The sequence below is a fragment of the Stegodyphus dumicola genome, chromosome 5 (genome assembly GCF_044657685.1).
Source record: "Stegodyphus dumicola isolate Sdum_Otavi_A_Nest chromosome 5, ASM4465768v1".
Classification (NCBI taxonomy): Eukaryota; Metazoa; Arthropoda; class Arachnida; order Araneae; family Eresidae; genus Stegodyphus; species Stegodyphus dumicola.
Window position 1 is genome coordinate 40,574,040 of NC_140772.1, and position 26,437 is coordinate 40,600,476.

General features: G+C 35.8%; 1 protein-coding gene across 1 annotated transcript in view; it reads right to left on the minus strand.

Moving 5' to 3' along the window:
* The window catches only part of LOC118190274 (iroquois-class homeodomain protein IRX-6-like), a 230,849-nt gene that overhangs the window by 44,471 nt on the left and 159,941 nt on the right, over nt 1-26,437 (minus strand). Inside the window, exon 3 of the mRNA XM_035360972.2 lies at nt 1,452-1,573. Within this exon, the coding sequence (XP_035216863.1) occupies nt 1,452-1,573 (122 nt within the window). The remainder of the gene's footprint in view (nt 1-1,451; nt 1,574-26,437) is intronic.

Sequence of the window (26,437 nt, forward strand, 5' to 3'; positions counted from 1 at the left end):
ACGTATGACTATTGTGCTACGTATGACGTTATAACCTTTCCGAGAAAATGCATTTACCCAGCATTATTTTCAATAGGATGTTTCTAGCCGAAACAGTTTCGCTCAGCGATCTGTTGTGCTTATGTCCGGGGCGATTTTATGAGGCTGAGGAGAATGTTTCGTCTGCAGCTCTGTTTCGAGAAGGAAACAAGATTTGATTATTTAATTATGGCAAAGCACACGAGGGCTATCTGCCTAAAGGGAGGGATGCCTTCGTGGAGGACTTTCTAAGGGAAACTGAATCGTATGCACGTTACACATGGGGAAAACCACGAAAAACGCCCATGCAGCCAGCCCGTTCGCGGGATTCGAGCCCCGGACCGAACTACCAGTGTTCAGCGTCTTTACCGATCGGCCGTTGGTGGGCCCGAGAAGGAAACAAAAGAGAGAACATACTTCTATGAGACCTTATGCATAGATCAATCAATCAGATTTGCTTTCGACGTGTAACTATTAGGTCTGGTCGCAGACTAAAACTTACCAAGCTGAAGATGTATGATTCGTAAGCTATTTATTTATATCAGATCTGATAGTGTTGTAGGCTTCAGATTTAGGGAATTATTATAAATCATCTTAACATTAAAGTTAGTCACTTATATTGCGAATTTTGAACAAGAAAACTGATTTTAAGTTTCGCAAAACTCTTTGGGATTGTATAAAAATGTGATTTAACTTCCCAGCTGAATTGACCGTTGTATTAATATTTAAAGAATATCATAGGCGAGAACTCGCTAACAATTAACTTCTGTTGATAACCGTCCGATAGTAAGATTAAGTTATTTCACATCATAGAAATTATGAGATAACTTCGATTTTCTGCTGCAAGATTGACAACGGTTGTAAAAACTGGCAACTTTTCAGGTAGAGCAGAAAGCTTAATGTTTGTAGTAGGATAAGGTAACGAAAGCAGTATGGTGCCAAGATTGGAAAATCCAGATAATTATATTTACTTCTGGACAACAGCAACAGCAACAGATTTAGAGGCTATTGTTGTTGGATCTCATGCCGAAATTGTTTCGTCTACATGCAATTTCCATCCCATGAAAAGTCACAGATGGATTGGAGTACTTATAAGTGGTCATATACCTTGGTCGCCAGAAACAAAATGCAGTGTTTTTAAGTATTAACCACTCTTTTTTATCTGAAAAAAGCAGGAAATGAAAAATTTTCACAAATTTTTTGTTTGGAATTAAAATAAAGGTCTCTACATGTAATACATGTGCAAAAATTACAAAATGTCGAGCAGAAGAAAACTAAATTCTGAGAACTGAAATGGATGTAAAATTATAGCTCTGAAAAGAAATTCTAAATAGAAAAGCAAAACTGATGCTTCGCTTGTTTATTCTATACACCTGCAAAACTGTTCGGAAAGGGATCTGAAGTGTATGAAAAGATGAAATGCGATTTCAAACCTGTCTGCGTAGGGTCCACAAGAGGCGAGTCCACTGGGATCGTAAGGATAGCAGCCGGGTGTTGGTGTTTGTTGAAGAGCGGTCCAGGTCGTGCGAGACTCCTTCAGATCGTAAGGGCTGGGCTAAGGCAGAAAAAAAATTGTTTGAAAATAATTGCTTTTACTTATGAAATTATAAATGAAATAAGAATTATTATGAAAATGTGTTGAAATATCTTTCAATCATAACAGAAAAGTAATGAGACTGCTTATAAAATTCTACGTTGAGAATGATGACGGTTTTCTGTTAATGATGACTATATATATATAATCTTACTTTTTCACTACTCAAACTAAGAACTTCCAAGGTTACTAGGTGTTTATCGACAAGTGTATTAGCATATGTTACAGAAACCATTACATTTTTCGGAAAAGGAAGTCAACTATTTCTTCGAAACTAAGAATCTCCTAACATCTAGATGGATGCGTTAACTATTTACATCCCGAGAACACACACCGAAGAAAGAGATAATACCTTATAATGTTACAGAAATTGCGGACAAAATTCTTGAACAAATTTATGTGATAATAGTTTGCGTGAAACATAGTGAAGATCCAATGCAAATGTACCTGAAAATGGCGAGTGTGTAAAGATTTTAAATGCCCGTGAAAGAGTGAGCGATGAATTACATTTCAGAAGACTTTCGACCACAAAATTAGAGAAAGGTGTTTAAAATAACACGCCATAATCTAACAGCAAAATGAACAAGTTATAATTTAATAGCAAACTATAAAGGCCATTTCATTGGTTCTGTTTTAAGAAATTATCGAATTATAGAAGTGGTTAGCACGCCCAGCTAACAATTGAAAGATCAGTGGCTCAATCCCGGGAAATGGGGTGTTGATTTTTCCAGTTTTTTCCAGTTTTCCAGTTTTCTGAAGTCTAATGGTTTTTACATTACAACCTCTCTACTCATCTGATATTAGTCTACCTAACTAGCATTTTAGCCTCATACTAAAATTCCACATGAAGCGTCATTATATAATAGTATACAGGGCCACATCGATTGCGCCGAAAATTAAATTCTTATTTCAGGGCAAAAGTGAAAAGGCAGGCAAAATTAATTGTAATTAATTGAACCTTCAAAAAAGATATTTTAAGGAATGACTACGGCTGTGGTGAAAAGGGAACAACATTGAAGCAGCCGTGACGAACTAGCTGAAGGCTATCACACCAGATGACTTCCAGACAGCTATAAAGTACAGTAACTTTATATCTGATACCTTTTCAATCTCTCAGTCGAACTATTTTGATAACGTGGATTTATGAATCTCTCTCACAGACTTTTGTATGGTATGTCTTACTACTTTTCTGTCTTATATCGTATATGCATGAATTATGCTAGAAAAAAACATATCTGAGAAAATTCTTTAAAATTTTTATTGTAAAATGCTCCTTAAATTGCAGACAAATTTATAACGTTACAGCAATAAGCGATAAATCTATAGCAATAAACTAGGGCTTAGATTGCTTGCGTGATCTAGATCATAAAAATCTGCAACAATGAACTTCATGAACATTACGAAAAATATCAGAAACATAATTTAACAGTGAGGCAATACATGTATAGAAGTAGGACTGTAGAGCTTTTTCAAAGGTAAATATTATAGTTCATTACTTCATCATTTAAAAGTACAGCTGTTCGAGAATTTTCTCCATAGTTGAGATTTAAAAAATATTCTGTGTACTTGCCGTCTCTAGCACAATTTTCAAACTGAATTAGTCACAGACTTTTAGTTTTTCTATTGCATTTTAAGTCCTTGGATTCACTAAGTTTGAAGATAATATCAGAGGAATTTCGGAATCATTGATCTTTGATCCCCTTGACATCGAGTGGCTTTAGTGGCAGTTATGTTAAAAATCACTAAGATTATCATCATCAGTTCAAACACTTCTTGAAGTTATGACTTTTGTTAAAGGCATTACTGGGCAATTTATCTCTTTTATAATGCCAAAGACATCACTGAGAAACTTACTATTTCTTAGTACCAAAACGTGTCATCCCACCCCTCTTAACGGCCCGAATATTCGTCGTCGCATGCGTGACAAAGCACATACGAATATTGTCTTCATATAGACACTGATTCAGTCTCATTAACATTCATAACTTTTCATTTGAGAAGATAATTATATTTATTTAATAACCGCCATAAATGTAACTTAATTTGGATTTTAAAAACCTAACCCAATTTCATTTTATTCATAGAAAAATTTGGATTTTTAAAAATCTAAACCAGTTTTATTTTATTCATAGAAAATACAGATAATTTCAACAATTTCAGTTTTTGAATTTCCTTGTATTACTATATTCAAGATTACTTAAAATAGTAATAGCATGAATTAAAATTAATAATACAGAAGGATAAATAAAAAGTATTAGAAATTTTATGCTCTTACATTATATTTTAACGAAATAGCATTTAAGACTGTAAAATTTGTAAATAAAAGACTATATAATAATATTGTATATAATAACAATTTACTTAAGTTAAAATAATGAGATTCGATTAATAAATGGAAGTATACATTCTCTAATACGTATATTGAACTTTAAAAGTTCTTTTTAAAGTTTATGTTAACTTCTTTCATTATAAATTAAATCTTTTTATTTTTAAATTTTTCAGATTTATGAAACAAATATGCGCGAAAGTATATAGTGAAGGTATAAAGTTTTAATATATTGGAAACTTATAAAAGATTGATGATGAGATAGAATACTAACATATACAGCGTCAGTATTATGATTTCTTTAAAGAAATAGCATATCCTCATTTTCACTGTAGGCCCTTACTGCTCCTATCTCCAAAATTTCTTTGAGTGGGCCGCTTGATGCTGGCGAAGGAAAATTCTAACTGTCTATGCTTTCGATTTTGGAACATTGAAATTATAATCTAAGTCATAAAAAGCCTACAAATTGACTAAGGATTTTAACTTGGCTGAATACGTTATACCTTTATAAGGATATATTCTCCCTCCTTTGAACATGCTTTTGTGTGGTAATTGGAAGCATTCTCGATGCGTATTCGAGAGGACCAGGGTTCGAGTCCCGGCGAGGGCACTGAACATTTTTGACATCTCTAGCATAAAAAAAAAAAAAAAAAAAAAAAAAAAAAAAAAAAAAAACTCCGAGGACTCTACAAGTGGCTCCCGAACTAAAAGGTGGAGGATGATAATTCGTCACAAGCAGGATATGTCGACTGGGTTCCCTAATCCTCAGTCGCCCTTTAAAAGTGTGACTATATAAGATATTTTCTCCCTCTTTTCAGCATGCCTTGGTGGTGTAATTGGAAACATACTTGACGCATGTTAGAGAGGTCCAGGGTTCAAGTCCTGGCAAGGGTACTGCATATTTTTCACGTCTCGTTCTCCAAAAAATTCTAATGAATCTACATTTTTAATCGGATGAATCCATCAGAGAAATTAAGTTACGATTAAGATAGAGAACCAGACCAGAATAGCTATCAGAAACAGGATCAAAGTCACTAGGTGTGACTATGAAGGGAAATAAGTAAATGGAAATGAGTTAAAAAATGAGACCGTTAACAGCGAGTCAAGAACGGGAACTTTACTGTCTGAAAAGAGTCATGGCTTAAAATGATTGAGAAAGCGGAGAAGGCCTCAAAGATCTACTGTAAAAGAGAGCAAGGGATACTAGCAGCGAGTCAAGAATGGATGAAAACCATCAGATGTGAGTCAGGAAACGGAAAAGACCTTCAGAAGCAAGCCATAAAAAGAATTATTCAAAACAGAAAACTAATTAGAAAAAGACACCACGGATGGAACGAGAAAGAGAATGAAACGACCAAATGGGAATCAGGAGTAAAGGCAAAGTCGCGAGAAATGAATGCACAATGGGATCAAGGCGGTTATGAGAGAATCAGGAAGGGTAATGAGTCGTATGGAGTGAGTAAGGAGGGGAGCAATTCCAGGAATAATAAGCCAAGAATGAGGATCGATGTTACTAAAAGACAGCAAGGAAGTGCAACGGAGCATCAGATGAGTTGTGGAGTCAAAAATGGGATTTAGGAAGGGGAGCAATGATACTCGAGGCAAGTGAGGAAAGAGAGTTAGGCCAACAGTAACGAATAAGGATTTAGTGTGAAGTAACAGAAGATCTAGGCAAGTAGACGAGTTAGGTTACCAGAGGAAAGTCATAGAGATTAGGAAGACCGGCAAGAGTTTAGTCATTAAGCAGTCCAAGATCAGTTACTTGACAGAAAGGAAAGAAAAGCTATTTTAAGTGAGTAAGAAGTGGCAGAGGACATCAGTAAAGACTCCGAAAGCAGAATGAGGCCATCTGGAAGTGAATCAGAAAGGAATACTATGTCGTTAGACATAGAGCATCAACGAAGTGTGAAGAAATGTGAAGCTATAAGCAGAGACTCAACGAGATAGTGGCTATCAGCAAGGCATATGGAAGGGTAGATACCGAATCAGAAAAAGCAGCCAGTCAATCAGGATATAACGGAGGAGATCTAGGACGCTGGAAGAGAATCAGAGAAGCAAGGTACTCAGAGCAAGGTAAGAAGGACAGCAATTCAAGCAGCAGATGAAGGTCGCCAGGTGTTTGATTCTAGAAAAAGAGGAACTACCATCAGCAAGTCAAAGGAAGAGAAGTCATCAGGAGTGAATAATAAATAAGAACGTTGTTACCAGAAGAGAGTCATAAAAGGAAAACAGGACATCAATAGTAAATCGAAAAAAAAGCATCTTGACCATGAAAAGGGAGAAAAGAAAAGCAAAAAGGGAAGTCAGAATTAAGAAGAAGCCATGAAGGACACAGCAGGAAAGGAAGCAAGGTTATTAGAAGAGTACCAGGGAGAGAAACGACACCATAAGATACTAGTCACGAAGGCAAGAGAGTATTCATGGTAGAGAGTCAAGAAGGACACTGAGGCCACTAGGATTGTGTCAAGAAAGCGAACAAAATAATGGTAATGCAATAATTTATTTATACTCTTATCAGGTTCAGTGTTTCTCCTTGTTTGCTTTGGGAACATGCAAAGACCTGACTCGGAACAGGGAGCTTACTAAAGCTATGTTCAATAAATGTGGGAAGTAGACAAGATACACAGAAAGGGTATACGAAACCCTTTATTTTTCACTCTTTACAATAATTTCCGGACTTCGGAATACAGAGACCAACCACTTGTGGTCTGAACGTAAGAATATAAAAATATTAACTAAACTCTAACTTAACTTTGGAATAATAAACAAGAGCCTCCGAGAAGATTGGCCGTATATTAACAGGAAGTCGTATGTAGTACAGAGAACTGTTAACACTACGATACGTTTAAAATTATCAAGAGGATTAAACCTCTGGCCTGGAAGGCAACCAGCAACCGAGTAAAACTGCTAAGGCAAGCGGCCTGCTTCTACTAACTCCTTCCTCTCTCTCGCTTGTCAAAAAGCCACAACTTAAGTACTTGGCGTTCGCCAGACAAATTTGCATAAATAAGTTAAAGCTTTTAATTCTGGCCGGAAGTAGAAAATAAGAAGTGATAGTAAAGATTTAAAATAAAATAAACGTTAGTAAAACTTAAGATCCTTACACTCTGAACTGAGTTTATACAGCTTATACAAGTTTATACAGATTAATCGTTTCATTTCAAAGTTACTTTAGTATAATTTTCAAAACTTTGAGAAAATTGTAAAGCTATGAAAAATTTAAAAACTAATTCAATTGGAGAATTTCGAATGTTCAGACATGAAGTAGGAGTTGAAATATCCTATCAGAGTCAGAGAAAATAAAAAAGGGTTAAGTACATAAAAGAGAAATATTATGGATAAAATATATTTTCCTGTTTTTCATAACAGAAATTTGTATTTTTTTAAAATTTAATACTATTAAAAACAACGACTCGAACGCGAGACTTGTGGAAAGCTGCTTGCGTACAATCATTTTTCATATATATAACCCATGCAACGAAATAATCCATTCACTGAAATTCAGTTCGCGATCATGTAAATAAAGTAGGATGACAGACTATAAATATTAATGACATATTTCCTGCCAAGAAAGAAAGGAAACGGTCTCTGATAAACAACTTCGTAAAGGTTTGTCTTATTCGGCTGCTGTTAAATTATAGAGGTTTGTTTAACTTAAAAAGTCACAGTGAATGATTTTGCTGCAGAAAATGATATAAAACCTGAATCAAAAGAGTAACTAACTATAGATTCAATAATAAAGAATACCTAAGGCTACTCAGCCATCCATAGAAACTTAAGGGAATGATAAATTATTCCCTTAAGGGAATAATATCAAGATAAGATTATGACCAAAGATAAAAATAATATGCAGCCTAAACGTTAATCTTATTTATCTCAACTAGCACAAGTTTAATTATAAACTAGCTAAATAAGCAGGGTAATACTGGGCGCGAGTTCCACGGTGAGCACAAAATCATTGTTAATCCGAGAGGAGTTGAAAAAGAATTCAGGAATGAAGAGTAATCAATGCTGCAGCAAACAGAAAAGTATTTCAATAATTCACCCGTTTTTAGTCCAAAGGGATTTGAATCCCGAAGGACTATTAGTTTCGTTTTGGCATTTTGCGTCGGACGGATAAATGTCGGTTCACTTTTCAAACTGTTGCCATAAAATGTTAGAGTCCTGCATTATATTTGAAGAAATTAAATAGTGAAAATCTGCGTAAATGTATGTATATTTCTCACATTGTCATAAAATAACGGTACATAGAGTCATCGAATTTTGAATAACGTAATCCTCCAACGAATATGAGCATGTGGAAGACCAAATTTGAAATTTGAAATTTGTTTTATGATCGATTTCCTATTTTTTAAAACTTTGACGAATTTTTGATTAACAAACTCAAGGATTTCAAAGCGAGCAATGGCAACGTTGTGCAGAAAAAACATTTTTATCTCCAGCGCGTGAGTCTCTGTATCGGAAATTCTAAAGATATGCTCGTTTTAAAACTATTTTGCGATATTGCTGTTGCACTGGATCTTATGGTTTAAGTGCGAGGAACATGATATTTAATAAAGAAAGGTAACACACAAAATGTTAAAAAACGCCCCTTTGGACGTAATTTAAAATCTGAAACATTTCAGATTTTTTTTTTAAGTAGTTTAATATGCGGAATAAATTCGCAGTTATTCACGGTACGTAAACAATGGTTTGCGATAATAATTTTTACTTCCTTATACGAAGTAAAAGAATCATATTCCATTTTGACTGCTCTTGAACTATCTGAACGATTTTTTTTTTTTTTTTTTTGCATATCTGTACGTACGGACAGAATAAAGGATTTTTTTTCCTAAACGGATTCTAAAATGGATTCAAAAGGGATTTTTTCGTGATGTTCATACATATGTATTTATAACTCAAAAACGATTAGTCATAGAACGTTTAAATCTTGTATATTTGACTGCTACAATATGTAGTTGTGCCTCTCTCTTTTTTATTGCAATCGGCAGCACAAAACTATATATACTTGTATATATATTTTCTTAATATATATATGTCATAATAAAAGCAAAGAAAAGACGGAACATTGTAGATGCGTGATTAGACCCATATTGAAGAAGATTTTGATTGCGTAGTATGCTAACTTGGTAATTTCTAAAGAACTTGGCAGTCGAGGCGGTTTTAATTCCATTTTTATTTGCAACTTGATATTTGTGGCCACAATCACTTGGCACTCTAGTCGTGCCTTGCCACAGAAGATTTACATTTTTGATATTGTTGAGATAGAAAGCAAGCCAGCGAAATTACATCTTAGCACAGTAGAGAGCAAAAGCTGAAGTGCGTAGTTTTGCAAGATGGAAGCACGCGAAAAGTTTTTGTTTGCAATTCGGTGATTGGTCGTCAAGAGGCATCTGGTATAAACGGTTACGGAAGATCGCATGATTAATTTGAATGACGCAATGCAGAGAAGTTATTACGATTTTAGAATAGAGAGGAAGAATTAATGTTTATAGTTATATTATAATTCTGATTCATATATTTTTATCTTACACACACACACACACACACACACACACACACACACATATATATGCGTAAATGTAAGAAAAAATAAAGAATATGTAAGAGATTAAATTAGCAGCGAAAATTAATTCCCTTCTGTATTCTAAAAATAGTAATTTCTATTTGCACTGCATTTCGAGAAAAATCTATGTCATATGACTCTTCCATAATTCTGATGATGTAAATCAAACTAAAACTCAAACAGCCAATAGTAATTTTACAGCAATATTAACCATCCAATCAAAAGGCATTGAAAACTAAAACTAACTCAGTCTGAATTAAGATTTCACTTTGATCATAACGCACTTGCTTTCACCGCTTAGCTGAACTGCTGTCTGTCTGCTCCTTGTTTTTACTGCATATCTATCAAAAATGTAAGCTTTTGGCCACAAACAAATTGGCACAATAAATGTGCCAATTTGTTTGTGGCCACAACATGTTTACTGAAATAAAAGTTAAATTAAATTATACCTTGACTGACAAATTTCCTTTTCTTTGTGGATCGGCGTTTCAGCATTCTACGGCATCAAAATTCTAGTTGTTCATTACGGATACAACAGCCTGCAACCTGCGTTCTACTACAGAACCTATTACATACATATGTTACGGTGAAACACCGAAATCTGGAGAATGTCGACTTTCACCGGTGAATGTTAACATTCACATAGTCTCTTGGTGTATGTCCGAAATATTTTCCAAATACTCTTATTTCTGACTTACACCGGTGAATGTCGACATTCACCATGTACTAATGGTGAATGTTAAACATATAACAATATTATATTTTCTTCTCCGTCATTCAGTCGCGAATAAACGCACTTGAGACTTGAAATAAGAATTTAAGAACATGAGAACCTAAAACACACAATACATTCAAAATGAGAAAGTAAAGTAATAGAAGTTAAAAACTTACTGAATTGTACAGTACGTTCTAAATGAGAAAATAAAATAACAGTAATAAAAAACTTACTAAATTATGTGATTCAAATCTTATTTACTGCAACAACTTAAACTATTATGACATTTTGAATTGCACAAGAGGCCCTTGCTTTTACAACTGCATTCATTTGTGGAACACTTCCTTTTGGAATGGCAGCTTGTACATATACTCCTCTCTCTTCGACCTACACCAGGGCATATCTGTGATTGTCGACATACACTGGTGAGGGTCCGAATGTACAAGAATGTAAAGAAATATTCGATCTTTCACCGACGCATTTGGTGAATGTTGACATTCTCCAGTGAAAGTCGGCACTCTAATTTCGGTCTTTCACGGTAACATATATATATATACACTCACTCAGTTACCCGTCTTAAAAATTTCATACCCCGGTTGCGAGTAGCAGCGTTGCTTTAGTCAATTGTTGTCAATTTGTTATATATTCCAGCCAGTAACTTTGAATCAAGCCACAACACCGTATAGTCTTTTTCTTTATAATAGGCATTCTAAAAACATTTAAGCCTTCTTGTTTGTAACCATGGTAACGTCTGCGGGGGAAAGATTGTTAAATCTTCAAATTTGATGAAATTCCTTAATTTCCATTGCTCGGTGATGACGGCACACGTTATGATTATAAATGAGGGAAGGGTCTTTATGATCAGGAAGTGCTTATTTTAAATAATGACTAGTGAATGACTTAAAGTGACTAAGTATAGCGTAGTGGGCTGATGAATCATTTCATTGAAAGTTATCTGATTGCAAGATACGATATGGGTTATTGTTTTTCGTAAAATTCTGAGCAGCATACTGAAGTACCTTTCGTTAGTAGCAGAGTTGTCATAAAATGTAATGGCCCCATAGTGCCCAGTTTTGAGACACTACTCCAGACATTCACTTTTGGGGAATCTTGTGTACGTTCTCGGAGTTAAATTGGCTGGTCTGTGGCCCATATTCAAAGTTGCGCTCCTTAGCCATTCCCTATAGACGATTCTTCCCTCCCCCATTGGCGGGCACTCAGCCGACTTAGTCTTGGCCACTACTAAGGCCGAAAGTGGTGGCCACTTTATGGTGGAAGCACCTAAAAGGTGGACCTCCGTTATCTCCTATGGAGGGACAGACAATTAAAGGGATTCGAAACAGGACCCATCGGCCTCGTAGTAGGCTTCACTATCCACTATATATCATCTAGGAAGTATAAATGAAATGTAGATTTACCTGAAAACAAGAGCAGATATTCTTGGATTCACGCAGCGTCATTTCAACCAAAATCTGGAACGCTTTAACGTATATGAGTTTGCTCTTTAAATTACCATATATGTTAAGTGGTTACATTTTTGTGGAGTACCCTCTACTTAGTATTTATCATCCCCATAACCTTTGGAATTTTATGTAACGGTAACGAAGCAAAATATAATTTGCGTTAAACTATGCTATTGCCATTACGAGAATCATTAGTCAAAAACTAATGATTTAAAACGAAACTGTTTCTCTCGGTAATAACTATTAATCTTATCTAACAAAAATTCAAAATTTAGATCCGAAAATAAAGCATAAAAGCGATACTTGTTAATAATAAAATGTGAAACAAAGAGAATTCCTTTAAGCAACCTATTAGTGGCCTTTTGGATAATACCAGTCAGCACTACTAGTTCTAGCCGAGATCAAATCTTAATGAAAGAAAATAGTCTCAGAAATCTGTATGCCCACACATCTTTCCTAGCGAAAAAGACTGATTACGACGTTGTGTGGGATCATAGAAAATTCTCCAGTATAGCATCCTTTCTGTTAACCCTTTCTTCTCTGTCGGTACACATATGTACCGACAAGATGCAGAAACAGACAGCTTTTTCTAATGTCTCACAAAAGCGAAGTAAAACCATAGTAAAGCGAACCATCGTAAGCGAAGTAAAACCATAGTAAAGCGAACCATCGTAAGCGAAGTAAAACCATAGCTACGTTTCATCTGAAAAGGAATCTGTGAACTCTGCCACTCATTAGATAGGAAACATTTGCTTGTAATTTATCACTTGCTTTGATTTATTGCTGTCTGATTTAAATATCTACTTGTTCAGTATTTCACTAGTGTACTTAAGGAGCACTAAATTTATAAATCTGCCATTTTCTGTTTTGCCATTTTCTGTTCTGAGCTAAAATGGAAAGGGCATTGCTTTGGAGAATAATCAGAACAACCTTTCGATGATAATTATAATTAACAGTTTTAATTATAATTAACGGTAAATTATGTTTGTTTAAGTACATAATTTGTGTTTGGCACAGCCTAACCACTTTTCAACTTACGCACCAGAAAATTCACCAGCCCCACCGCTACAGTAAATTATGATCCCAGCAGACTATGAATCAGAAAGTGTCACGTTTTTCTACTCAAATAACTACTTTATTCTGTATCACACAAACTAATTAAATTTTATAGTAAATGCTGGGTTTGACAAAATCAGTTTGCTAGTCTTAAAGTATTCAGTCTGTCTTAATTATATATATAACCACAACATTAAAATTCTTCTTGTAAAAAAATATACACCGAAATTATAAAATTATAATTGGAGCCTCCATTAAAACAGGGGCTCCAATTACATTTTTTACTCCGAGATAAAACTTTTTTTTTTTTATGGCAGAATACTTTAAATGGGTTGATTTATAATTATAATTGATTATGGCAAAGCATTAAAAGGCGATCTGTCTAAAGGGAGGGATGCATTCGTGGAGAACTTTCTAAGGCAAACTGGCTCGTGTACATCTTACACGTGGGGAAAACCATGTAAAGAGCCGTGCAGCCAGTCCGTTCACGAGATTCGAACCTCGAACCGAACTTCCAGTGTTCAACGTCTTTACACCTCGACCGCTGGTGGACTCTGTTGGCCGAGGGTAAAGCAGCTGTATTTTAATTGAACCCAAATTATTACACCTTTTATTTATCATGAAATATTTTGCTTCATACTGCGAAACGAAAGTTTTAAGCATGTAATTCTCTTGCACTCGAACTTAATTAGCTAATGAACAAGCAGATTATCCGTTAATGAGAGTTGTTTAGGAAAAATTTAACTTGATGATAAGTTCCCGTAATAGAGGGTGATTATACATAAAATCCGCGGAAAACTAATATCACAAAATTTTATTAATATTTCAATAATAAAAAATGCATATACAGAAATCAATGGAGTTGATTAAAGCCCACTTGGGTAAGGTACGACGCATATTTCGCGATTATCGCATGTAGCGCGATGTGTGCGGCTCAATAATATTGGGGCACTTCCCACCAGCGGCCGAGGGGTAAAGTCGCTGAACACTAGTTCGGTCCGAGGTTCGAATCCCGCGAACGGGCTGGCTGCATGGGTGTTTTCGTGGTTTTCCCCATGTGTAACGTGTATACGAGCCACTTTCCCTTAGAAAGTCCTCCACGAAAGGCATCCCTCCCCTTAGGCAGATAGCCCTAGTGTGCTTTGCCATAATTAAATACACCACACACACAACACCACACCATGTAAGTAGTTCTGCGTATAAGTACCCAAATTGAAATCAAAAACTGAGAGACGAAAGTGGAGATGCTATAAACCCATAATCCTTGAATATTGCAAGGTAAACCCGAAGAGTAAAATAACAGAGTATAAGCTGCAATATATGTACAAGCCAAAACGTTCAGCAGAAATACTAAAGGCATCGTCGAGTGTAAAACGTTAGTTCTACCCTTTTTGACAGGAATAAGTGGCGCTGCTGTCACGTACGCACTAGGGAATTTGCATAATCTACCTAAATTGTTCAAGTTTCCTAGTTGCGTTGGTGATAGCATAGCCGAAATCTCTCCTATCGGTGACTTTTGGTGCTGCATATTCCTACTCCCGCCCCCAGAATTCATCTCTCTAAGGCTTTCACGGTTTGTATAGGAAATATATATTTTCATTCTGTTTATTAGTTTTAGCTGTAAATGCGTTCAAACACGGAAAGATAACCCAGTGTTTTGATGGTTCTTGCCCCCCTTTTTTTTGGTAAAGTGTTATCTCTTTCTTATGACGCTGCACTATATACACTGTGGTCTATTATGCAAGTGTCATAAAAAACCACATGCAAATAATATTTTTCTGAACAAGCAGACACAACAAACAACCAACATTATTTCTTCAGATTTAAAGCCTGCACATGAATAACACGGTTTCCGGAATATTGCTTTTAGCAACTAGATTTTAAAAAAGAAAGATTAAATAATTAATAAACTAGACTTAAAAAAAGGTTTCCATTAAAACAGTGGAATTATCTGTCGTGGCTAATTTTATTTCTCATAAAAGGGCGACAACTGAAAATTAAAGAATTTTTTACAGTAACTTTTTAAGATACATACACTGAAGTGACAAAAGTCATGGGATACCTCCTAATATTTTGTCGGTCCTCCTTTTGCCCGGCGAAGTGCAGCAACTCGACGTGGCATGGACTCAACAAGTCGTTGGAAGTCCCCTGCAGGAATATTGAGCCATGCTGCCTCTATAGACGTCCATACTGAGTCGGCCTTACACCAACTCGTGTGGAGAATAGAAAAAGCAATTATAGACGGACACTTTGCCATTGGGATTCTACTGGATATTGTAGGAGCCTTTGATAACATCGGTTTCGAGAAAATACATAAGGCCCTTACTGGAAGTCATATTCACCCTATGATAACTAGATGGGTCATCTTCATGATTAAAAACAGGAATATCTGTGTTAGTCTCGCTGACTATGAAGTAAAGAGAGATATTACTAAAGGGTGTCCGCAGGGTGGTATTCTTTCTCCGTTCCTGTGGAACCTGGTATTCGACTCACTCTTAGTACTTCTACGGGAGGAACCTGGCATGTCACAGGCTTATGCAGATGACCTTATTGTGTTATTACAGGGTTTCGATATCGGAACCCTACATAATCAAGCTCCACACTGGGGTGATACAAATGGCCTTTCTTTCTCTGCTGAAAAATCTGAGGTCATAGTTTTCACGTGGAGAAGGAAATGGAAACTGGCAGATTTATATCTGGGTTACCAGATTATTAGGCGTAAAGAATGCGTTAAATACCTAGGATGTTACCTGGATAGTAAACTTACATGGATCACCCATATAAAAGAAAAGGCACAAACGGCCACAAATGTTCTAGTACTTTGTAGGCGAATCTTTGGTAAACAATGGGGCCTTAACCCAAAATCTACTCTATGGATTTATACTGCCATAGTCCGGCCAATGCTTTCTTACGGATGCGTGGTCTGGATTAATGTTATTAACAAAAGCACGTATTTAAACATTTTACAAAAGGTGCAAAGACTTGCTTGCCTAAGCATTAGTGGGGCTTTAAATAGTACCCCTACTGCTGCATTAGAATTTTTACTGCAAATTCCCCCTTGAAATTATTCTTGAGCGGAGAAGCAATTAAAGCCATGTATAGATTGAATAAAAATGGCACATGGTGCCAAAGGACAGGTTTTGGTCATAAAAGCCACCTGAAAAGCCACATTGACATATGTCTGGACTTGGGCAATGAGATCCCTATAATCTATATGCCCAAAGATGCAATTACTAAAACAATAGTTCCAGATAAACTATTTTCAACTCATATACCAAAAAGGAATGAGATAGAATCTCTAATTGACCTAATTCCAACAGGATCAATTGAATGTTACACAGATGGATCAAAATCCAACTTCACTGGAGCTGGAGCTGGAGCTATTATAAGAACCAAGGGATCTGAAGAAGATTTCATTAGATTTCATCTATACCTTGGTAAATTAACAACTGTTTTCCAAGCCGAGGTTCTGGCGATCAGTATGGTCGCCAGGGAGCTCTTAGCTAAAAATACAGTTGATAAGTATATATATATTCTCTCTGACAGCCAATCAGCCATCCTTGCCCTGGCTAATCGTGTCAAGTTACAAAACTGTGTTTTGAACTGTACTCAAGATCTCAATTCTCTGGCTCAGGCCCATAATACTATTAGTTTAGTCTGGGTCCCAGGTCATTGTGATTTTGCTGGAAATGAACTAGCTGATAAAGTAGCTAAAGATGCTTCGCAACTACCCATGTCTGGCCCAGAACCATTTTACCCAGTTTCATATCAAACGGTTAAAAAAGAAGTAAGAAGCTGGATAAAGAACAAACATGATGATATATGGTCTAAACTACCAGACTGTGCTCATTCTAAATTGGTGCTCAGTACACTTAACTTTTCAGGTAAACTCATACACCTCAGTAGAACTAACTTACGCCAGGTAATTCAAATTGTTACTGGACATGCTTATCTAGCTAAGCATCTCCACAAATGTGGTCTTGTAGAATCTCCTGTCTGCCCAGCTTGTGGAGAAAAAGAGGAAACACCTTTTCACTTTCTGGGACGATGTCCGGTGTTCTCTGTCCCTAGAAACAAATTCCTTGGGTTTCCCTATGTTACCTTTGATCAAGCCCTTTTATACAAAGGGCTCTCTGGCATAATAGGGTTTCTGATGTATACTAAACACCTACAGGTAAGGTGAATATGAAACCACAAGAAACAAGCATTAAGACGCCCTATGAGTTTTTTTTTTTTTTTTTTTTTTTTTTTTTTTTTTTTTTTTAAAGAAATTATCCAGCCGACACCTTGAACTTGGAGATGGGATCTTTTGCTGATACTATAGATTTGGTGTCAGTTTGAGATCTTATCTATTTATTACTTACCTTTTACGGGAGTTACCATTTAAATCCCTTGATTTAAATGATCAAATGGCGGAAGAGTAATGGGCAATTTTGCCTAAACTCCTTTCCTTCTTTTCATAAGAAGGAAGCGCCCCTATTGTTATGTTATGTTATAGACGTCCATAATTTTGAAAGTGTTGACGGTGCAGGGTTTTGGGCACGAATTGACCTCTAGATGATGTCCCATAAATGTTCGATGGGATTCATGTCGGGCGATCTAGGTGGCCAGATCATTCGCTGGAATTGTCCAGAATGTTCTTCTAACCAATCGCGAACAACTGTGGCCCGGTGACATGGCGCATTGTCATCCATAAAAATTCCTTCGTTGTTTGAGTACGTGAAGTCCATGAATGGCTGTAAGTGATCTCCAAGTAGCTGAAGGTATCCATTTCCAGTCAATGATCGGTTCAGTTGCACCAGAGGACCAAGTCCATGCCATGTAAAAACAGCCCAGACCATTATGGAACCACCACCAGCTTGAACAGTGCCTTGTTGACAACTTGGGTCCATGGCTTCGTGGGGTCTGCGCTACACTCGAACCCTACCATCAGCTCTTACCAACTGAAATTGTGACTCATCTGACCAAGCCATGGTTTTCTATTCGTTTAGGGACCAATCGATATGCTCACCAGCCCACGAGAGTCGCTGCAGGCGATGTCGTGCTGTCAGTAAAGGCACTCGAGTCGGTCTTCTGCTGGCATAGCCCAAGGAAGACAAATTTCGCCTCACTGTCCTATCGGACACGTCCCTCGTACGTCCCACATTGATTTCTGCGGTTATTTGACGCAGTGTTGCTTGTCTGTGAACATTGACAACTCTACGCAGACGTCGCTGGTCTCGGTCGTTAAGTGTAGGTGGTCGGCCACTGCGCTGTCCATGGTGGGATGTTATGCCTGAAATTAGATACTCTCGGCACACTCTTGACACTGTGGATCTCGGAATGTTGAATTCCCTAACGATATCCGAAATGGAATGACCCAACGCTTCTAGTTCAAACTACCATTCTGCGTTCAAAATCTGTCAATTCTCGTCGTGCGGCCATAATCACGTCAAAGCCTCTTCACATGAATAACTTGATCACAAATGAAAGCCCTGCCAAAGCACTTCGCATTTATACATTTTCTGCGTGATACTACTGCCATCTGTATATTTGCATATTGCTATCCCATGACTTTTGTCACTTCAGTGTATATAGAGATGTTTACAAATTTTTAGAACAATTTTGATAAAGAATTAAAAAAAAAAAAAAAAAAAAAAAAGCTGATGTTTTGGGATAAAAATTCTGGCAAGAAATATTCCTATTCCATAATTCAAAAACTATACGAATACTTGAAAATGGTAGATACTGTTTTTAATACTTCTAAAGTTAAATCGTTGGTAACAAGAGAAAATCCGCTGAAGTAAAATCAGTTGCAAAGTTTTTAAATACATCTGTAGAAACTAAGCTGTAGCTAATGCTAGTAGAATTATAGTTAAAATTATTTATTCATGTAGCGCGAGACGAGTTTTAAGAGAAAGCTATGCGGGAAAAGTGAAAATACAGGAGCACGTAAATTTAATATTGAATAAAAGTTTATCTCGGTAATCTATATTTAATTTGAATAATGTAATTAACTACTATGCTAGCTGTAACCGTATTCTCTTGCTTTCCAGAAATCGCGAGAAGCAGAAATTACTAGAAATTTCTCACGACCGATTTAAAGCTATAAAATGCCAAGCAGACAATATCTCAGCTCAGTTGTTTAGTCAGTTGTTGTTAATGTTGCGAATTCGCTGTGAGATTTGATTAGCTTTCTCTTTAAATATGTTTAATTGCGTTCTATTTAACGTATTTGCGTTCTACTGATTATTACTGCCTGATATTGTGAACACCTGTACGAATATCTCTGAGTAAAATTCCAGCGTTTTGTTACATTTCTTGTGATAAGAATACATTTTATTAACTTTTTATTGGGCTTGTGCATTCAGTCTATTACGAACCTGTACGCACACAACAATATTTACCACTTAAAAAAGCTAAAATCATAATTCCTCCAGCTTTTGCCGAGGTATGTTTATCAAGGCAGAACAAACTATTTAGCAGGGGATAAATACATTGTGACCCTTGTATGTTTTTACTTAAATGTCTGTAGCCCAAAAAGCTCTATTTATTACTTAAACGAAAAGGAAAAACTGTACATACCTGGTTCCGCCAATGCGAAGGAAGTTTCTGTAAGGTTTCATGATTGTCAAAGGATTCTCTTCCAATAGGTAATTAAAAATAAGAAAAGTTGAAAAAAAAAAAGTTCGATAAAGAGAATGTTTTACGTCCAATATTTAAAGAACAAATCCAATTTCTCTATCCCAGTGTCTTTCACAGAGTGAAACTTCATCAAGGCAAAGCAACAAGTCACACTTTGCAAATCACTAATGCATTCCTTAAAAAAATGAAGAATGATACAGATATTGCATATACAGTAAGACCCCGCTTAACGCTGTTTCGTTTAGCGCTGTTTCGGTTTAGCGCTCTTTTATTTCAACCCGGGGATTCCACGAAATCGCTCGCAGCATACGGGGATTCCCCGAAATATTATGCAGCGATAGGTTTCAAATACATATCCGAAAGAGTGTACTTGTATTTCTTGTTTGGTGCGGTATTGTACAGACATATTTTGAAGGGGTAAATGTGGAGGATGTCGAAGAAATAATTCAAGAAGCAGCGGCTAGTCTTTCTAATGATGAGCTCAAGGAATTTACTGAACAAGAAGAAAACAAAAATGTTAACGGCAGTGATTCAGAAGAAGAGCAAAAAGAACTTTCGATGGCGTTTGTAAAAAGGAGTTTGTCTACCATAACTGAAATAATGGATCAATTCATTGAAAATGATCCGAATTTTGACAGGAGCTCAAAAGTAAGGCGTGGTGTTAGAGATGCTCTATCCGTTTATGAAGAACTTTTAAGAGAACAACGCAAAAGAAAAAGGCAAACAACATTAGATGCTTTTGTCACAAAAAGGCAGAACACTGAAAACGCGGAAGGCTAACTAAATATGACTGAGAATTTTATTTGTTTTTTTTTTTAAGAATATTCGTTTTGTTATTTATATTTTGTTTTTATTTTTGCAAGAAATAATAATGTGGTATTAATTTGGGTTTTAAGAAATAAATGTTTGGTTTTATTCTTATTAAAAAAAAACATACTTAAATTTAATACCTAACCAATTTCCTAGCCATCTTCCCCTAACCCCAATATTTACATGTAAAGATAGCCTCGTTTAGCGCTGTTTCGCATTACGCTCTACTTTGATGGAACGTATCCCCCGCGTTAAGCAGGGTCTTACTGTACATTTTTTTCAACGTATTCCTACGAAATTTTCTAAAATTTTACTTAAGGAATGTTGTGCTTTTGTTCTCTCGAAACAGCTCTTTTTAACCGTAAAACTTATTACGATTGATTGCCTCTGTAAAGTGGAAAGTGTGGGAATCAATATCAGTAAAAATGTTAGGAAAAGCCTTTTCCTTCTACCATGGGAAATAAGGACGCAGACGTATAGTCCGCCCCCCCCCAGAAAAAAGCTAACAGATCGAACACTTACAAAGATACTTTTCATTTTAAGTATTAATTAAAATACTCCGCAATTTGTTTAAAAAAATATGTAAACACATTCTGTAAACGATTCCTGCATATTCATTAAGTAATTGCATTTAAAGTTGGACATGATGTGATTTTAATTTTCAGATTCCTGCGACCAGGTACCTTTATATCGTGGGCATTTTAATGTGCTGTTTATTGAAATTTACAGACAAATTTGTTGTTTGAAAAGCATGTGAAAGTTTTAATGTTTGCGATTAAATATATGTATCGAAAGATTTATTATAACCATTTGTGTGTATTTATTTGTAATTTAGCTGTTGCATGTTTTTGCAAGGTTATGCATTATTAGTCCAAAGGGATAATTGGCCCTGAAGGACTATTAATTTCGTTTTGGCATTTTGCGTTGAAAACTTTAAAAGGCAGTATCACTTTTCAAATCGTTGCCACCAAATATTATCGTTCTGTGTTATATTTGAAAAAATTAAATAATGAAGAATCTGCATAAATGTATGTATGTTTCTCTCATTGTGATAAAGCAACGGTGCTTAAAGCCATCCAATTTTGAATGACGTAATCTTACTGCGAATATGGGCTTCTGGAAACCCAAATTTGAAATTTGGAATTTGTTTTATTATCGATTTCATATTTTGTAAACCTTTAACGAATTTTTGGTTAGCAAACTCAAGGATTTCAAAGCAAGCGATGGCAACTTTGTACAGAAAAAACATTTTTATCTCCAGCGCGTGATATTATGTATCGGAAATTCAAAAGGATATGCTCAATTTAAAATTATTTTGGGATATTGCTCTTGAACTGAATTTTATGTTTTAAGTGCGAAGAACATGATTATTTAATAAATAAAGGTAGCACACAAAGTGTTAAAAGAACGCCTCTTTGGACGTAATTTAAAATCTGATTCAGATTTCAGATTTTCTTTTATCTTTTTTATTTATTTATTGCATTTTATGAAACAATTTTATGCTGAATTTTTTATTCTCTCGAATTCATGGAAGCTTACTCGTGTTTGCGTTTATTTCATGTTTTATATTAATAGAGCTTTAAATCCTGAAGATTTTAAAATTTGACTTGTAAAAACAGCAGTGACAGAAACAGAGATATGTGCAGAAGCCCTCCTACCGAGTCTTAATGACAGTTTTTGGCGTCTTGTTGGCGATAATTCGCAATTTCTCTCCAATATAGCTTTGGTATAGTCTATAAAATTAAGAAATTGAGGTATACACAATACAATAAAAGTGCCTTTCCTTTCTTACGATTCTCCTGCTTCTGACATTTTTTTCAGATTAACAGAATATGAGAATGTCTCAACAGAGAACTATTCTTTGTATTATTAGTATTATGTTGACACTTAGTTGCGAGTCTACTTTTGTTCTTAGAGCATTTCCATTTGTGAAATTTAAATACGAAGAATCGGAATAATACTTCGGATGTCAAGCGATACTTTAGAAAAGTTAAATAGAAGTTCACTCTTTTACGATATCTCTATTGGGCTGCTTTAAAGACTTTTAAATTTCTAGAATTAAGGCAAGAATGGTGAAAATTGCTCTGTAATTTTGTTTTACGTGTGTACTAAAATGAATAATAATTCCAGTCTGGAATTGGTAGTTCTACTTGAAGTCTAATCTTCGGTTTGTTATTTTGAGCACCGTATTCAAGTAAATGCGCAGTTTTTCAAGCAAAATTCCTTTACAATGATCTTGCAGTCAAGTGGATCAAGCAGAATGAGACTTCATACTTAAGGTACTGATTCTCTTTCCTCTCTGCACTATATCAGCGGTATTACGAGCACATAAATAGGCCCACCGGCGGCCGAGCGGTAAAGTCGCTGAACACTGGTAGTTCTGTCCGAGGTTCGAATCCCGCTAACGGGCTGGCTGCATGGGAGTTTTCGTGGTTTTCCCCATGTGTAACGTGTATACGAGCCAATTTCCTTTAGAAAGTCCTCCAGGAAGGCATCTCTGCCCTCAGGTAGCTAGCCCTCGAGGCGTTGCCGTAATCACACACACACGAGCACACAAAAAGGCAATCGAAACTCTCTTAGCTGTAAATTCAGTTTAGAGATAGGGAAATCGATATTTATTTTGCTTCTGCGGATGGTCATCACTGCATTTATGGAAATGAAAGGGCCAAGGGCTGATTTTTTTTAGTTAAAGATGCTTGCAATTTATATAATGTTATTAATGTAAGTAATCCAAGGTATTATTGGAAATTCTTTTACTATAAAAAGCTAATTGGAACGAAGTATATACTTCATCTTGGGATGATTAAGCACATCTTTTTCTTCTACTGAGTATAGACCACATTTCCAATCATTTTTCTTTTCCCAAATTTAAAAGTTTGCCTGTTTTTACCCCTCCACGGTGAACTTGTAAATAACAGGTTCCAGTATGAGATCACTTAATTTGCGTGGTTGTTCAAAAACGGTATGTAAGGATGTGGAACATTTTATTTTCTTCTGTTCCACTTTTGAAGGCCTTAGTTTGTGCCTTCAGAACAGTTAAAAAAGGCTAGGTATGACCTGTCGGGAGAAATTACACGTTTTCAGGAATTCTAGACCCTCGTTTTCTATTTTTGTTTGTTTTAACAGAACATATTCTTTCATTAGCTTTTCCATTTTTTACTTCTTGTTTTCTTTTTAATTTACTTTTGTGTTCTTTATGATACGATGAAAATTTGTTTGTGTTCATATATATTAAAACGCATTTTTGTAGTCCTGGGAGCAATTTTCCTCGAAATTTCCCGAAGTGTTTCCTTTTTCTTGTCAGCAATGCTATGAATACCTGTTGCATTTCACTCGTGAATCATACAGTTCGGAGTCTGCAACTGTGCAGACGTTTAGTGAGTCTGCTCGGTGATTACTGCAGCGTGAATGATTTTGTGATCTTCTAATTTGTTTGTGTTCATATATATTAAAACGCATTTTTGTAGTCCTGGGAGCAATTTTCCTCGAAATTTCCAGAAGTGTTTCCTTTTTCTTGTCAGCAATTCTATGAATACCTGTTGCATTTCACTCGTGAATCATACAGTTCGGAGTCTGCAACTGTGCAGACGTTTAGTGAGTCTGCTCGGTGATTACTGCAGCGTGAATGATTTTGTGATCTTCTGTATTCTTCTCATGTTAATGATAGTTAGCCTAATCTTTCGTCTTCATTTTCGGGTATTTATAGCTGTTTATGTCGCTGTATGAGCAATTATTTATAATTCAACAATTATTTAAAATAATAGCAATTTCAATAAATTTTAAATTTCTTCTTATTTAGTTGGTATGGTGATGTTTGGCATAGGATGTTCTAATGATGTTTCAACATCCTCAAACCATAGGGAAGGAAAAGTATACTTTTCGATTCGATAAAATAACGAATTTCAATCTATCCTCGATTTCAGAGGACTCTGTTAAAAAGCAAGTCTATTCTACTCAGTTGGTAATAGAATGTGTACGGTACTTGTCTAAAACCGCATGAATGAAGCTACGCTGGAGTAAAAATTTCGACTGCACCTTCACTGTAGGTTATATTCATCCTTCCTCCCCCATGCCTTTAAATTTTTTCCTCGTGCGAGAAAAGGGAACCTGACATTGGGAATTGCCCCGTTCAGACGTATGCCTAAGTGTTCGCTCTAATTGAAGTCAACGGGTGAATATGGCGAGGGAGTCATGGGGGGTCGAGACGTCGTAATGGAAATGCCTTGTATCCCGTCATGCTTCGCCGTCCACCCCTCCTGCAGAAGCTGCAGCGATTTCCTAACGGGGATCAATCAAGAGCTGTGTGTGAGCGAGACGCCCCATACTACAATGCCTCGGTCTGGAAACCCTGCATTTTCCAGACTTGCATGAAGTGTCTATCCGCAAAGAGCTTGCGACACTATTTGAAGGTATTGTGTATACCAACAGACTTAAAAAACAAAGTACTTTTACCTCATATCTTACTAATACAATTTTATTCACATTGTTTACAGTCATCTCCCTAATTACCTGAAGTGGTTAACTGGGCTCCGTCTAAAACAAGTTAAGTTTATTTATTATGGAATGATGGCAAAGTTACTGTCACAAACAATAAACTGAAAATACAAACAGGAAACAAAAATGCATGTGATAACAGCATCGATATCAGCTGACGTTATAGCATTTGTTTTTATCTATAACAAACACTTTTTAGTTGCTTTTATTCATTAATAGTATGTAACTTAATTATGCATAATCTGGTATTCATAAACATAGTTAAATCATCCGTTAACATATGAGGTGTTTCTCCCGTCTTCTTGGCATGCCTTCGTGGTGTCGTGGTCTGCACGCTGGGCGCGTAGTCAAGAGGTCCGCGGTTCGATTCCCGGCCAAGGCGGCTGCTAATTTTTCATCTTGCCTACTTCCAAAAAATACCCAATGTCTCTACAAACAACAAAAAGATGTATCTTTTTTACGAGAATTTGGACTTGATGATATTTTTCAGCTTCTCTTGTAAATATTGTTCTTTAATGCCTTAGTTTCTTCATTAACTTGTCGTAAAATAATTTCTTCATTTCTTAATGATGTCCATACATCCGTTATTTATAGTGTGTTCTTTTTGTTATGAATACTGGTTTAGCCCAATAAACTTATTTTCCAGATTAAATTGTTTGAAAATGCACATAATTTGCGTATATTAGTTTTCTATTAATTGTTATATCTGTTTTTTGTTATTCTTGTGGCGTTTTAAGTGCCTTTTTGGATTTATCCAGATTTTGAGTTAATCAGGAACACAGTTCGAGGCATTATCCTTTAATATTAATTAACAGTAATTACTACAACAATTTGGTTTTGTTGCTATTATTATAGGTAGGGAATGCAAAAAATAAGTTGTTCCTATTATTCCATAGCTAGCTAAACTATTCCATAGCTGATCTTAAAAATATAAAGAAATAATAATAAAAAGATCAATTGCACAGTAGAATATCGAGAGCGTTACAAGTCACCAATTTAGAAATTTCATTAAACTCTGAAAGTTTGTTTGGAAGCAAAACGTAATAAGTTATACAGTAAATAGTTAAAAACATAATAAAATAAATATTAAATAGCTATTATTCCAATACAGCAATGATGCGAGAGTTATCTGTCTCAGGAGACGGATGCCTTTGTGAAGAACGTTGTAAGACCAGATCGCATCCAAGTCATACATAAAAACAGCGAAAACCAACCATGCATCAAGGCCGTTCGGTTGAAGTCAGAATGAGGTCAAACTATCAGTACTCAGAGGTTTTAACCAATCGGTTATTGGTGGAAGCCCGACTCAGGTTCAAATATGGGAGAACGGGCTGTCTGTATGGAAACTACCTCATGGGTAACGTAAATACGAGTTGTTGGAAAGTTCTCATGAAGGCATCCTTTCCCCTAAGCAATCCTGCTTTGCCGTAACCCAACTAATCCAATCGAATCCAAACAGAATTAATATTCTTAGAAAATTATTAAAGGAGATAAAAGAGAAAAATTTCCAAACGTAAATTAATCCCAAGATTGTTTTAAATTCCAGTATATTTAGAAAATATAATCAAAAAAGGACTGCAAAGGAACTGCAAAATAGTAATAGTTGTAGCTTACATTAACATCAAAGTTGTAAGAAGGCATATCTAACATTTCATATGTTCTATAATGAATTAAACAGAGTATAAATACAGATAAACGATGGTCTTTATGGGTTTTGATATTAATCGATTATGCAAACAGACATTCCATACGTAGCGTTGAGTCTGTTACT